Source organism: Chelon labrosus (genome assembly GCF_963514085.1).
Source record: "Chelon labrosus genome assembly, chromosome: 6".
Lineage (NCBI taxonomy): Eukaryota > Metazoa > Chordata > Actinopteri > Mugiliformes > Mugilidae > Chelon > Chelon labrosus.
In genome coordinates, this window is record NC_140342.1 from 9,887,021 (window position 1) to 9,903,556 (window position 16,536).

The 16,536-nt window shown below is 40.8% G+C and overlaps 1 protein-coding gene across 1 annotated transcript; it reads right to left on the reverse strand.

The window, feature by feature from the left end:
- Positions 1–34: 34 nt before the first annotated feature.
- LOC311489207 (anoctamin-8-like) lies at positions 35–15,470 on the reverse strand. Its single transcript, XM_084546165.1, has 18 exons — positions 15,194–15,470; positions 12,683–12,793; positions 9,459–9,591; positions 7,515–7,653; positions 7,309–7,405; positions 6,873–6,989; positions 6,591–6,718; positions 6,116–6,277; positions 5,383–5,535; positions 4,950–5,076; positions 4,651–4,706; positions 4,478–4,552; positions 3,294–3,791; positions 2,782–2,961; positions 2,469–2,660; positions 2,219–2,350; positions 1,822–1,932; positions 35–1,368 (listed from the first exon to the last, which is right to left on the reverse strand). The coding sequence occupies exons 1-18, from the start codon at positions 15,375–15,377 to the stop codon at positions 718–720; spliced, it is 3,246 nt and encodes a 1,081-aa protein (XP_084402291.1). The 5' UTR covers positions 15,378–15,470; the 3' UTR covers positions 35–717.
- Between the last annotated feature and the right edge of the window lie 1,066 nt (positions 15,471–16,536).

Genomic DNA, 16,536 nt, shown 5'->3' on the forward strand with positions numbered 1-16,536 from the left:
AGCAGCATGGTCAAACAGATTAATACAGTGATATTTATTAACGTAGCCAGTGCATCATCTCTTGATGGATATTTATTTAAGTGAGAATTATTTGCATTGTAGAAGTACATTCACTAATTTATGTAGTAAAATAATTCATAGAAAATCAAAGTTAAGAAAAATAGAATTATTTTTTTTATGGTCACAGTGAATATATCTGACCTATTGCGGAAGAATACAGTGGCTTTGAGGAGTGCTTCACAACTGAAAAGACGTGATGGACGTGTAATGCATGCTCGTGACGCAACATGCATTTAATACAGACACCAAAATGAGATAAACCAACCTGGAATGAGAAGCTGCTGTTCATGTCCTTTTGATAAAAGGGCTCATTGGTGAGCAGGTCTAGAAAAAAGATCCTTCACATCAACTTAACTTGTTCTTGTCTTGTTGAAAACCAGGCAGTCATGCAGTAGTTGAACCTTCAGTAAAGGTTACCCAAGCCCTGTCTAAGGAGTTAGGCTTTCTGTACATTTTTACATGAAAGCTAGATAATAAAGTGTTAATAGATACAGTGGTAATGCTTTGTGAGAAGTTGCATCAATAGTGTCAATACTCGCTGACCTTACTTGTGGTCCTTGTGACTTACATGTTCTCGTACTCAGTTTCTTTCAGTGTTGCCTGAACATCTGTACATTGATCTTCATTGAATAATATACTGGTAAGGTTGAGGATTTATTAAGTCTTTGAGTTGTCTAAATCAGTCAGTTGTCTTGATTCTCCTTTATCTGACTCATTAGAGGGTAATTCCTCAGGGGTTGTGTCAGACCTGTTGGGTTGTACATTAGCAGCCTGGGTTGGTGGCTGCGTCCCATTTGAACACACCACAGTTCCCTCTGACTTGCTAAAACTGAACAGCTTCCCAGGACTAAAAGTCCTGTTGGGGGATTGTGACCTATCCTGGCCACTAGGGGGAACTGAAGAGGTCACTGTTGACCCCGGCGTTGCCCCAGCTGCCACTGCTGGTTCTTTTTTCACCTCAGGTGACTTCAAGAACTTGAGAAATCCAGGGAGCTTTGCTTCACCCCCTGTTGGGGACTGGGCTGGTGAGCGTGAGGTACCAGAGGAGAACTTCCCCTGGAGAGGAATGATCTGCTTTAGCTTCATTACATTGTTGTTTCCCAGAAGAGAGCTAGGTCGTTTGGGCTTGTCCCCTTGCTTGCTCCCCTGTGCTTTGTCATGGTGGTGCTGGTGCTGTGTGTCTGCCTTATGGTAGTCACTCTCCTGACGGGCCTCAGCCTGCAGCTCAGCCTGACGCTGAAGCTCCTCTTCTTCACGCCGGCGTCTTAGCTGCTGTTGGAAGTGCTGTTGGGCCTGCAGCTCATGCTTCTGAAAGGGATGCCATTTTAAAATGGAGGCACATAGAAAGATACAGTGAATAGAGAAAGAATGAAAAAGGATATTGGTGCAAAGGGCATACAGTACTAGCAATTTAGCAACTGAAAGATTAAACTTTAATAAAAGAATCAGTTGGAGATATTTACACTAACTATTCTGATCTTTGCTAATAGCTGTATTTGTTCCTATATAAAAAGACTGATCTAAGAAATCATCAACACAAAGGGCCACTGATGTGACTCTTTACAGGCCACAGACAAACACATAGTTACCTCTTATTGAAAATCAGAAAAGGCAGCACCAGTGTATATTTTAGGATAATACACACCAGGAGACAAAGGGACATAAAAGGACATACAGAAATATGATACAAACTACAAAAACTGCAGCCAACAGCAAGCCCTACGTTGGCAGAAGGTCTTTCAAGCTATCACACAGCTATACCTTGAAAGCTTCCCTTCGTCGGTACTCTAGCTTGGCCATCTCTTCTGCTACCCAGCCAGGGATATCAGGGATGGCAACATGGATGACGTACTTTAGGAGGATTGCAAAGTGCTGTAAACCACCAAGACCACAGAGGGACAGGCTCATCACACAGTTACATCAAGGCACAATCACATCCTTTGTGTGACTTCAACATGACATCTCATACATATACCAAAAACTCTTGTGAGGTTTTGTGTTCATCAATGAACCTGGACTGAAAATGAGAAATTACACGATCACAATAACACAAAGACATGCACATTTGTAAATGTTTTGTAATATTAAGATGCACCCTTTAGGGAATTTCTACTTAAAAAAATACAAAGGTACGTTTTTTTGCACACACTACAAGTACCTCCAGTAAGACGATGGAAATGATGGTCATCTCAGGACTCAGCCAGGGGAACAGACGCTGGAGCTGGCCACACTGGCCAATCAGGTAACAGTTAACTATAATGGCTATCAAGCCCATGGCTTCCATTGCAGTCTGTTAAGAGAAACACAGCGAGATAAATTTCCAGGCCATCAGATGACCCCTGCTACGTACATAGTACACGGAGTGCTGCAAGGCTTTGCTGACATTTTCCAAAACAAAACACGCTGACCTGCCATTGTCCGATGTTCTCCACCCTCTGTCCGAAGGGTCTCTGCAGGCCGGTGCACAACTTCAGGGCATCACTACGAATCTCGATGATGTTGTTGATAAGGGCACACATAGCCGCCAGGGGAAACGCGGAGGAGAAGAGCACCACATAGCCAAACTGAATGAACATCTCCTGGTAGTCCTGAAGCGTGTCCTGTTGGGATCAAATATCATGAAGCGGAACTATTGTACCAATACCTTCAGTCACACTGTTATGAGTCTGTGTACATACAGTATGATTTAATAAATAATAAATAAATTCTAAGGAGTCCTACCTCATATGTCTGCATACAGCTCTCAATCTCTGCCTGGGTCAGAGTGACAGTTTTGGGTTCTTCTGGTGGATCGATCCATGACTTCTTGTCGTCTTTTCCCTCGCCTACATTCTTTCTTCTCTGACAGAGAGAGTCAGATTCCTTTGGAGAGGACACAGTAGCATTCTCCTTGGTGTCCTGCTAAAGTAAACACCAAGACTACGATACATTCACTAGTAACTACTAAAACTTATATTCTGCAGTATTGCAGGGGATGTATTAATTGTTGTTGATAGTTTAGCTGCGTACTACGTAGAGGAATGAATCTATGCAGACGTTATATAACGTGGTTCATAAAGTGGCATGAATTAATAATGAGAGATTTTTGTGACTTGATGAAGAAAGCAAAGCTGATATGGTGGTTTTAGACAAACAAGCTTGTTGAGATGAACATTTCTGCAGTGGAACGAAGAAAAAAGACCATGAAGCTGCAGTAAGGGATGAAAAACAACTGAAATAAGCAGAGCACATACTTGAACCAGCAATTCACAATCACTGTCCTCATCACAGCTGTCAAAAATGCTGCAAGGATCCATCCCCTCCTCTACTAGTGTGGGACTGTCTTCCAGGTAGCTGTCATCCACTGCCTGCGTTTCTTTCGTGACATCTTGGTAGTCGACCTTCTCTGTGAAGCTGACTTTACGGTGCTTCATGGCACTGTCACTCATGTCCCACTCTTCCTCTGTCAGCCTGAACCCAGCCTTCAGATCCCCTCTTCTCTTTGGCTCTGGGTTACCGTTTGCAGCGTGGCTGACAGGGATCCCTTTGGGACCCAAAAAGGAATAGGACGTCATTGAGGCTTGGGCCTTTCCCAGAGCGAGGCGGCCGTACTTGAGCATGATGGCCTGGAGCAGCTCCCACAGCACCTTCGGGGTGAAGACACCCAGCTTGTTTTGCTCATACAGGTAAGGCTGGAGGACCTCTTTGATGTTCTGTAGGAACTGGCGGAAAATCAGAAGAGTGGCTAGCATCTGTGAGGAGAAAGAGACAGACAAGATGCACTGAATTTAAGAAGTGCAAAAAAGAATGTTGAAAGTGCATGTACATATTTATTGTCACCGAAGGTAAAAATTAACTTCACTTTCTAAAATGATCTATTTACACGATTTACATAGGAAATAAAAGACATTCTGACAAATTTAAAGTTTAATTTAAAGTTTTAATACAAAGACTCCTTGGTCTGGTATTACCAACAGCTAATGGTTGCTAATTAAAGGCTACAATATTCTGCCACTGACTATTAATGCAACTGACTTATTGAATGACTTCAATCAGCAAATTGAAATTCCCGACATCAAGCGTGGTAGACAGGCACAACTTTACATTTTTACAGTATTAACTACGTTAGGTTAATACTTTAAAAATGGGTTAGGTTTTGGCAGTGCAAAGTTTGACCAACTTAGAGAGCTAACGCTAGCTCGCTAAAGCTGATAACATTCATTGTGATTATTTTAGCTAAAATGAAACGAAAATACCACTGTTTTGTAAGAATTTAATGTGGTAATTGTCTTCATTAATGGTATTATGTGCCATGCAAGAATGGGAAGTTTGACAATTACTCAAAAGGAATTAGATAACATTCAATTGTCACTTTTGGCAAAACTGCCACTCAGTATTTTTGCTCTTTGTTTGCAATACTATCAAAAGCTGATGTTACCTCCTTCAGCCGTTCCATGTCCTTGAGGTAGAATCCAATGTAGAAAAGGCTAAGGTAAGAATTGATGAATTCAAACTGTGAAACAATTAAAAAAAAAAAATAAACATTACAAGAACTCAGTCAAAATAAACAGTCTGATTTTAAGCCCAAATAGAAGAGGAAGTATGACTTACAAAAACCATCTTGATGATGAGATTATTCTCATAGGCACTCTGAAGTCTATAGTTCTCTGGATGAAGAAATAATAAACAAGAAAATAATTACTCAGTTTTTACTTTAACTGTCTCATAGTGCCATAACAGAAAATACCCAAACAGGACCCAGACAAGTAAATAATAATAAGAAACCCAACTTACAGTTATCGGCAAAGACATTCCATTTAATGTAATTTGTTATAAACTAAATCCTCTATTACACTCAAAGAGATACTAAATCATTATTTTGCCCAGATCCTTCATTTTGTGTCTCTTACCCATGTCGTTGAGCCAGTAGGCAATCTTCTTATACACTTCATCACATATGGTTACAGTAATGGCCAGAAGTATTTTAGGAATGAATCTTGTAATACTCGGTAGCTCCTGAATCTCCATCACCACTTCCTGCCAGGTGAATTAGAAGCATAATACATTTTTAATAAGGTCTATTCATTCATATCTGAAGTCCCATGGCTATTTTTAGAAGGATATTGAATAAATCTGAATCTGCCAAGAAGTACATTTGAATTCTACTTAACTTATTATTGAAAATTATACCGACTACGCTGTTGTCATGGCACACAAAAAAAAAAAATTTAATGGAAAGCTTCTCTGTCTTTCTTACAGTTTAACTGTTTTATTATTGACTTTTTAGGGACTATACAACTATAATTCCATTTCTTCTCACACAATGTATTATCTTGCTCAAACCTGCAGTTCCAGGCAGAGGAGCATAGCGAGGAAGACAAAACAGAGGCAGAGGATGCAGATGGGCAGGCTGACCAGCCATCTAAACAGAGCTCTCTTCCAGGGAGGGTAGTAGAACTCCTCACAGCCTGTGATGGGGCTGCAGCGCTTCACTCCCTGCAGAGACAGCAGACAAAGATGGAAACAGGCAGGTCAGAGAGAGTATTAGAGAATTTTTTGTGACTTAAATCACCTTAACTTGGGAATACATTGGAAATGAAAATGTGCTCCATAATGCCTGCAACATCCTTGTTTATATTATGATATTTGTATAGCAAGTATTTTCATGTTCCTCGCCAAAAGTTACGCCCAACGTGGGGCTCGAACCCACGACCCTGAGATTAAGAGTCTCATGCTCTACCGACTGAGCTAGCCGGGCATGAGACAGCTCTTCCCCCAATGCGTTGCAAAGGGGGGGTCCCCACATCCCCTCCCCTGTATCCTCTATTCAGTCTTTACATCAGGAGGCAGTGAGAAAGACTCCCCACTCCTCTGAGAGCACGTGGAGTGTGAAAGACACACTCCGGAACACATGTTGATCACATTTCCTGGTGGTGTGAGCCAATCCATTTGCTACTTGAGTTGTTGCACTAAAAAGAAAGCACTCACAAGATCTGATTGTTGATTCACACAACAATCTTTTGACAAAGATTGAAAAAGTATGTGTGCAAGATCAGGCTACGGCAACAATCCTCACCCTGAACTGAGGCCTGGGCTCCTCCAAGGACTCTGCGGGGGTGTCCAGAGTGCCCCACCTGAAAGCCAACTCTGCCTCTCGCCTCTTCCAGCGCTCCAGAAACAGAGTTGCCCACACAACGTTGAAGAGGGCAAAAACCACACAGCAGATATCCTGACTGGTCTGTGCAGGAGCATAAGACACACATTTATTGTTACTTCTGAAAATATGCCATGCAGTGTTTAGTTGTCTCATAAAACACTCCTGATTTTGTTTTTGCAGAGAATGTTGCTTCCACATTCTCTTTAAGCCCTTTAAGAAATACATAAAAGGCAAAATGACATTTGTCAAAACAACCAAAGGAAATAATGAAAAAATCTATGAAATACAAACCCACAGTAATCACTACACTACACTACACAAAACAGTACTTTGAGATTTAAAGGGTGTTTTAAAGAAGAAAAAAATATATTGTTTACAAAAAGGTATCAGGTACCTGGTCAGCCTCTGCTAGTATCCAGAGCAGAAAGCCAATGACTGCAGGGTAAAGCATGGAGTTGGTGTAGAAACCCAGCCAGGCAAAATACATCCCGATCTTCACTCCAAAGTAGTCACAGATATCATCTACAAATCAGAAGAAATTGAAAAACAACAAACCTTGACAAGCCTTGGTGAGAAGGAGCAGCAGGTTTTAAACAATTTACATATTATACAGGTAGATTATGTTGGTTACTATCCAGTCAAATGTTCTTCAAAATAAAATTGGGACATTTCCTACCAAGGGGCTGCCTTTCACATACAGCTTGGACCCAAGATGTCATCAACTGGTTGAGTATCCTCTGTTCATGAAGAGGAAACATTTGCTGGATCACTCCCCGAGCCACCAGCTCTGGAACTAGAGAGGACACAACCACTTACCCATGGTTTCTAGGTGGTATTTGGTCAGTGTTGGAAAAACGTAAAAACACTATGACTCATCCCCGATATGATGCTGCATCAAAATAATTACACTGAATTAGCTATAAAAGGTCAAATTAAAATCAAACAGGGCTAAAGTTGACTGATTTATAAACAGATGTACTTAATGAACATCTCATCTGCAATCAGTTTAAACTAGTATTAATAAAATAAGTCATATAAAATCTACTTCAGAAAGCAGTGGTGCAATATTCAAGTCATTTAAGAAGCATTTAGGAGTATTAGTAACAACATACTGATTGGTTGTCCTTCCAGGAAGTGAATGTTGTGAAGCACCTCCCCCTGTTTGGCTCGCAGGTTGTCCAGCCAGTATTTAATAATGCTCTGACGCTCCTAAACATATTTACAAGTACAAGGGGAAAAGTGACACATAACAGTTAGATTATAGATTTACAAACTGTGTAATATTTCATCCATATTTAAACCCACAACAGTTGTTTACCTGTGACGTAAAAAAGCAGAACTCGCTCTCTATGTTCTCATAGATGTTATCTTCTTCACAGGAAAAGCGCCGCATGCCACCACCAAACTGTGGTTTAACGGTCTTGTGCATGCCCATCTGCTCCGCTCCTCGCAGTAAGCTGAGGGTGAGGACAGAGGGTTAGATGTAAAAAGAAGTTAAAATAAATTTGCTTACCAGAACATCTGAAACTCTCACTTGCAACATGCCTTACCTTGTTTGTTAAAAATAACAGACACAATACTTTGTGGTTTTACTGGGTTAAGTTTCACTTTGTACACAACCACTTCCTGGAGGCAGCCAGCCAAAATAGGCCAGCACATAAGACTGACTTGTAGTTTTTAAATTACGCTTTTTGTTTTTGAACAGAGCCTGGACAGCTTTCCGCTCTGCCTCCCTAACTTCATGATAAATGTACAGACTATTTGTCACAGAGTAAGCAAATAGACAACTCCCAAAATGTCAAACTACACTGCCTGGCCAAAAAAACAAGTCGCCACCTGGATTTCACTAAGCAAATAGATACGAGCCTCCTATTGGATAATTACTGCATAGGTGATTATCCTTCAGCTGACAACAAGTTATTTGTTGAAAGACAGATCCTGTGGTCGTGGAAAAGATGTTAGTCTGTTTGAGAAGGGTCAAATCACTGGCATGCATCAAGCAGAGAAAACATCTAAGGAGATTGTAGAAACTACAAAAATTGGGTTAAGAACTGTCCAACGTATCATTAAAAACTGGAAGGATAGTGGGGAACCAGCGCATCAGGGTAAGAAGAGAGGCAGATTAAGTGATGCACCCATCATGCCTAGTGCCTACTGTACAAGCCTGTGGGGGCAGTGCTATGATCTGGGGTTGCAGCAGTTGCTCAGATCTAGGTTCAGCAACATTATGTGCCCAAAGAATGAGGTCAGCTGACTACCTGAATATACTGAATGACCAGGTTATTCCATCAATGGATTTTTTCTTCCGTGATGGCACGGGCATATTCCAAGATGACAATGCCAGGATTTATCAGATTTGTTCAGGGAGCATGAGACATCATTTTCACACATGGATTGGCCACCACGGAGTCCAGACCTTAACCCCATTGAGAATCTTTGGGATGTGCAGGAGAAGGCTTTGCACAGTGGTCAGACTCTCCCATCATCAGTACAAGATCTTGGTGAAAAATGAACACACACTGGATGGAAATAAATCTGGAGACACTGCAGACGTTTATCAGAACAATGCCACAGCAAATGCATGCTGTGATCAAAGCTAAAGGCAGTCCAACAGTGTGTGACCTTTTTTTTTTTTTGGTGCCGACTTGGTGTATTTGTGTTGTAAGATGAGATCAAAACCATAAATATTTATACGAAAAAAAAAAAAAACATATGTGGGTGCAGAAATTTTCATACACATGTTGATAGACTTACCTAGCTACACTGACTAAATGCTAGCTCCCCAGTCAGTGGCTTCTGTTTCGCTATCAGTGCTTTCCTACTGCACATTATATAGGTCATGGTGAAACACAGATGGTTCATCCTCTAAAGTATTTTTGCCAAGTATTTTTTGAAAAAAATGCCTGCCCTTTTCCATACAGCACTTTCCAGATGGATCTACGTAACAAACCATCTGGTACGTTAAGTAATAAATACAGTTCATTCATACAAATACACATATTATTCTCTGACAAAAATTGCAGCCCATTTTATACAAATCCAGACATTAAGCTTGAGTAATGAACTGACTGCTAATAGGCGGTTAAGATGAACAGAAAAAGTGGGGTTTTGCTCACAACCAGTTTGTTGGACTTCGTACTAGCGATGTATGAAGATTATGCAGTGAAATAATGATGACCAATGTCAAAATGCTGTAAGATATCTCATCACAAAGATAGACATGCAAGTACACGCAGTCACGGTATGATTTTTAGAGTCTTACTTCTCAAACGTTGTTGTGATGAAGAAGGCATTTGCCTGGGTGTGTTTATGCTGTCGAACCTGAATGCTGACCTGTGGGATTCCAACACGAATCTGATTCAGGAGCCACAGCAGAGTGTGGTCATCTATTGTGTCTGGGGGAATTAAAGCACAGTTTGACTTTAAGTTTCACAGAATACTTTTCACCATAAACATTCACAGTAAATATCAGCATCAAAACACATGTTTCCAAATGTTTCTCTGGATACGTTCACTTGAATTTCTTGCACGATTTGTGACCTGTTTGCCAAAGGCAGATGTTGAGCCTCAGCCACTGCTCACAGCTACCGTAAGAGAAGCTGCGGAGCTGTGGGGTGGTGGTGAAAATGAAAGGTTGCTCCAATTAAACTCCTATATACTTATATCAGAAAAAAAAATCAGCAGCTTGAAAGGATTGTAGCCCAGACTGATTCCAGACTGATTGCAGGTTTCAAAATTGGGTCTCAGTTAAGCACTTTTTATTCCTAATTTTACACTAATAAAACCCTTATATACCTAAAACAGAACATCACTAGTAAGCCTTAGGAACTTGGATTCACTCTGGATGTTAATAATAAAAATCTTGAGTAACTTGCTGCAAATGTTTTGCCACCTGTAACACAGCCTGCAATGAGATCTTTTCTCCCCTCCTCCTCTAAGCAGTTGAACTGTATGTAAGCACTGAAGGAGTGTCTGTGTCTGAGTAGTCATAAAAATGAGACATTACATTTCTCAGGTCAGCTTTTTATGCCTTTTCATGTTAATTAAACTGGATTTGAAGAGTGCTTCTTTGTGGTCACATTATGGGAGGTATTTTAGTTCCATTTCAATGGTTGTGAAAACTCTTCTTTAAAGGGGAACTACTGTTTTTTACAACCTGGACCTTATTTCTGGCATATAATACCATCGTTTACTCACCTATATAACTTTGGTGTCATTTTTAGTCGTTCTCGGAGGATATTTAGCTCCAGCAGTGCGCCGCGTATATTCATGTAGTGGAAGTGATCAGGGCACCGAAACGCAGCCTCTAAATAACACATTATCTTCCGCGAAACTCATTCATTTCACCAATATTTTGTTATGATACGCTAGTGCTATTCCCTGTTGAGTCCAAAGTTACCTGTTATCATCATCCGGGGTCTGTAGATTGACCTACTAACTTCTGACCTGGATGATGTCATCTCTGAGTGTCGCGCACACCCCACACAGCTTGTTTACCTGTAATTTGCTACTGCTAGGTTTTTGCAACATGGCTGCATATTTTTCCGATTCTGAGGTTGTGGACAACGACTTTGTTTATGATGGACGTCCTTACCGTTTTGAGTCAAAGAATGCGGAGGCAGAGAGGGGAACAGCTGGCCAAAGAACAACAAACCGCTGCACGTTTTTAATATAGTTTATAGTTGTATAACACATTTTTATTTCTAGTTACTTTCTATTTGTTATATATAGTTTTTGTATAGACGATTAGCACGGGTTAACTTAACACAGTTATATATTTATTTTCTATGCAAATGTTTAATTCCTCTGCACATTTTTTAACTTTCAGAGTTGTAACTCCTCCACATATTTAATTTCTCTGTACATATTTAAATTCTATGCAAATGTTTAATTTTACTACTTATGTTTAATTTCTTTGATTTCTCTGTACACATTTAAATTTATATTTATCTCAGGTCAATTTCAGCGTATGGTTACTGTGTTATAAGTTAACTCTAATGTATGTTCAATGTATGTTACTGCTACTGGATGCTTGAATTTCCTTCGGGATCAATAAAGTATCTATCTAATCTAATCTATCTAATAATGCAAGGAGCGTCTGTCTGTGTGTCACTCTGTTTGTCTGTTCCACGCATAACTCTCGAACCACTTATCCGATCCACCTCAAATTTGCTATGTAACTTCCCAATGGTTCGCGGGAGTGCAGTGCAAAGTTTTGTGGTTTTTGGACCATAAACACTAAAGATATCGTTAAAACAAGCATTTACTCATTTACCGTTCTTCTGCTCCGTCTGACTGTAGCCACTCCCCCTGTCACTGTTGCCTAGAGACGGACACCACACACAGCGCTGCTCACATAACCCGCGCCTTTTAAAAATGTCCTCTACATCCCGATACTCCTCAAAAAACGTTCTTCATCCCCAATCATCTTCTGAGACTGATACGGTATGGGACATTATGTTATGAGAGGAAGAGGCGGAGCATGCGCACAAATCTTGAGCACTGTTTACAAATCGGCTTTAGAAGAAACCAAACTCAAGGAGAAATGATATTTTGCCCTGGTAACCCTAATAGGCTCAATATCTTCTCCGGCAGGAAAACTAGCATGTAGTCCGCCATCTATCTATAAATCAAGAAGCGTCTGTGTGTGTGTGTGTGTGTGTGTGTGTGTGTGTGTGTGTGTGTGTGTGTGTGTGTGTGTCTGTCTGTGGCACGCATATCTCTCGAACCGCTGGCCCGATTGATTTGAAACTGGGCAGGTGTCTCGCTACGGGCACGAAGATGTGCATTGCTAAGTTTGACGTTGTTTGGATAAGAAATGTCAAATATATCGGTAAAATAGGTTTTCTCCGCTCTAATATTTCCACTAATCCTCATACACAGCACCTGTAGGCTCCCACTATAGGAATACATACTTCCGACGGGCACTGCACTAGTCTATCTAGATGACAGGTAACTCCGGACTCAACGGGAAACAGCATTAGCGTATCGTAACAAAAACTTGATGAAATTAACGAGTTTCACGTCAGATAATGCATTATTTAGAGGCTGCGTTTCGGTGCCCCAGTCACTCCAACTATATGGATATACGCGGTGCTCCACTGGAGCTAAATATCTTCCGAAGAACTAAAAATGACACAAAAGTCATATGGGTGAGTAAATTATCATATTATATGCCAGAAATATGGTCCAGGTTGTAAAAAAAATGGTAGTTACACTTTAAGGTTGGTCTTGACATTTTTGTTTACTGCACATATTTTGTAAAATGTGCATCTCTAAAACAAATCATCTCAAAAATTAAGACTACATATGCCAAAGATGTGACAACTAAAGACAAGAGAACCTAAGTATGGCATCCTGTATACACTGTTTAGGATCGACAAATAGGATTGACAAATAGATTAAGCTCTCGTGTAAGCAACCTACCTCCTTCCTGCACTATTGCAAGGTCTCCACCACAGAGCAAACAAAGACGACAGGTCATACCTGGGAATGTCATCAGGATATCACAGTTTTCGGTGGGAACCATCTTTAACCAAGACTTCCGAGACATGATGTAGTGTCGGGCCTGCAGAAGTCGCTTCCCAAACAATTTATCTAAACGGAAGAAAGGATAATGTGCATGTGGGTTAATAATCTTTAAATAGAAACGGGGCTTGGTAGCGTGTGTGTGCAAAGAGAGAGAAAGGGAAACAGATGGCAATATCTTCTCATCAGGGTGATCATGGACGCAGATGACAGGTAAGTCATTAGTATCACTCTGACGCTCAGCGCTGACATTACTTCTCCAACATATTTTTGCTCTGTCATGTTGACAAAATGACCAAAATATCCAAAACACAGCCCACATGATGTTAACTGAGCCGCATTTGTCATGCAACTTTAAGCACCGAACAAACAGATGATCTGTAAACTGGGTAAATAGTCACTAACAGAGTCTGCCTCCACTAAATGCAAACAAAGCAACAGGCCTGCGTTTACTCAGCAGTGTTATCTCATTTGTGCATTTTAACAATATAGTGAAGCTGAAGTCATCATTTTTGTTGCCTCTTCTGTAACACACTGGTTTTCACACACTCACACTTTGTGTCACACAAGGACAGTAGCCGCAGTGACTGACAGATCTCTTCATTGTTCACTGAATTATGCTGTGACACTGCCTCAGTATGTGTCTGTTATGAGGATTTCCGAATTACAACATCACCTACTTTCAGCAAATATCATCACTCTCACAGAGACTCACCGCTTCTGCTGTCACTTCTGTGTTACAACATTTTGTTTTAGGCCTACGTTCAAACTCAGCGGCTGTAATTAAACACTCGCTGTACCCATAAGACAAACATTTTGTTTCCTGTTATTATAAGGTGAGGCAGCACTGCTGATCAAGGAGTCTGTTTATTCTGATACGTTTGTTAGAAACATGATGAAATAAATACATCACTGATCAGATCTGTGTGTGACTATGTGACTGGCTTTCTGATGAGGGCAAGGATACGGTCCATGTCCACATACTGACACTGGCTGCTTCTTCTTTGTCCTTCATGGACTGTTTGTTTCAGAGTCCTTCAGAGTGGCTCTGGTTGTCAGTGGTAATTACTTATTAAAGCCATGAAGGATCTTCCACAAGACATGTAGCTCTATCGAACATGCAAATCTCTGTCAACTTTAACTATTCAGAGAAACATTACCATGACATAATTCCATTTCATGTGAAAATGCAGCAGAGCTGATGTAGACCAAACAACCACAGCCTATGTTTGCCTTTGTGTTTTTAGTTTGTGGTGAGCCTAAAATAGTGCACTTCCATGTTTCAAGCTTCCTGATGTGGGTCAGTCAGTATATTTACAGGTACTGTTTATTCTGTTTATTAGTCACCATACCATCTAATACCACTGGTCACACCACAAGACTACACTAGTAACCTACATATATGAGAAAGGAAAGAAAACAGCTTAGTAAAACAAATACTGTTATAATTATTATTGTTGTTATCAAGTCAAATCTGGTGCTCTGTCTGGATAGTGGAGTTTTGGTCATGTCACCCAGCATAGATCAGTCCACTATATTCATCACACAACAGCTTAATGCTCAAACACAGTTTAAAAAAGATAGTGGTCAACATATCTGTTAATTGTCAATTCACATATTGATTCTGGACAATTCTTACTATTATCAACATGCTCTGTGGTGTTTTTTCTCTCAGCATAGTGTAGACAAAAGTGCACAGCAGTTAGATGTGAACAGACAGTTTTCCAACAAATGGACACAACTCAGTAAAAAGGCACTGTTGGTAAAAATGATGTGGCAGTCGGTAATATGATCATTGATGTGCAATAACTAAGTTGAAAGCCTGTACTTAGAGTGATTGTGCAAATACAGGTAGACGCAGGTAGGATATTCAAAGATGAAAAGAGGCCCTGCAACAAGGCATCCATAGAGGCCCCCAAAGTAACATAAACCACCAGTGAACACAGTTACAATTAAGTGCTGCTTAATAATCCTCATAATGCAACACCAACCATTTGCTTACTCACCACTGTAGGTATTTACAGTGCTCACGTTCTCACGAGCTGAGACAAAACGGACACAGCTGACACCTGAGCCTGCAACACAGTCTTTCTTCTCTCCAAAGTATAGTGTGACAGAGCCCGCCGGGACATGCACCTCCTCTGCATATGACTCCGGCATGCACCTGTGGACCACAAAGCCTGCCTCTTCCCCGGCCTGTCTCAATCGGAATGCGCACCGGGTAGCGGGAAAGAGGCACCGAGATCAAAACCCAATCACAACTGACCCCTCATGTCTCCAGTGAGTCATTCAGTGAAGTCTATCAAGCATCACTGGCTGCACCATATTGCCCGTGCACAGTAGCCTTATCTCCATCGTCCTCCTTTTTTTTTTTTTTTTTTCTCGGTGAATGAGTACAAATACCCAGCTTCCTCTGATCTCCACTGCACACGGACAGAACACATTTTACGGATCTTCGCTGATACTCACCGAGCACACCGGACGGCGTTAAGGACATTTGCTTCTGCTGGTTGTTGGTACTGTCCTGCTGCTCGCTTGCCACCGTCCTCTCCATCCTCTCCCCTGCCCCGTCTCTGTCGTCGACGTCTGCGGAGCTGCTGCTACTGTTTACAGTAGCGTCCGTATCAGCTGCTGCGGAGCCTGCCGCCTGCATGGTGGTGCACAAATACACCAGGTGCTGAAGGGGGCTGGAGGACAGCACTGCACGGAGGACTCAGGACTCTTGTTACTGCATGGCCACTGTGTGTAAAAGGAAAACCCTAGTGTATCAGAAAGATGAGGAGGAAGAGTAGGGGGAGGAGGGACATGATCATGGCATCTACACACTACGTGTACCAGTCGTGACAGGATGACGACAGAGTTTAGGGGGACACCTAGCTGCCTACAGGTCCATGAACAATTACACATGTGTTTGGTAGATTCACAAAATGCGGAGCTAAAGGTTCACTGCACATGTTCCCCCGTGACTTTTTACATATTTAAATTCACCGTCCTTTCAATTACTTATATAGCTTTATGAGGTCAGGCTAGTACAGAAATGTTTAAAATACGTTTTGTCACAAATGCTCTCTGTATATGCATTGCTGCGCAGTGACTGATGTCGATAATACAAAATAAATTAATACATAACCATCAGTTGTTACATATGACATATGTAACTACATATACTTGTAATTGACAGGTGGGTTAACAAGGTAGCTAGCTATTACCATAGATTCTTTCGGGAAGCACAGGTTTTTGTTTTTATTTATCTTTTTTTCTATTAAATTCATTTACACAGGTGTTTAAAATGACTTACCACATTTCAAAAGTATTTCCTCAAACAGCCTTCCTATGAGAGAGGAAAAAAATCAGAATACAACTTTCTTAATTGCTTTTCCCAAGTGACAGCTTCCCTAATTAAAACAAAGATGGCGGCCCAGACACACATCACGTGACACGTCACAGACTTTAAAAAGCAAACATTTTATGCAGTGAATGAAGTATATCTTCATCCAGATGCTTAGAAATATCTCCTAAAATACCCTCGGACCAGCACAGAACATTTTAAAATCAAATGCTCTTATCTGTTGTTTTCAGTCATTGTGCTAAACTGAGGTAACCAGATTCAAGCTAACCTCATATTCACCATTATCTTACTATAGATATAATAAAAGCGACACAATGTCATTGTCAGGCAATAAATTGAATACAATCCAGAGTCCATCAGTCCATTAACCGAAGTAACAATAATATGCAGATTGTTTTAAAACTCTTGAATGCATTCGTAATTAATTAATTAATTAAGTAACTGTTTTATGTGAACAAGGGTA

Coding starts and splice junctions, on each gene's coding strand:
- LOC311489207 (XM_084546165.1), bottom strand. CDS start 15,377: ATGCAGGCGGCAGGCTCCGCAGCAGCTGATACGGACGCTACTGTAAAC. Junction 9,592..12,682: donor TATCCTGATGACATTCCCAG/GTATGACCTGTC, acceptor TAATTCCCCCAG/ACACAATAGATGACCACACT. Junction 6,990..7,308: donor CCTGGAAGGACAACCAATCA/GTATGTTGTTAC, acceptor TGTCCTCTCTAG/TTCCAGAGCTGGTGGCTCGG.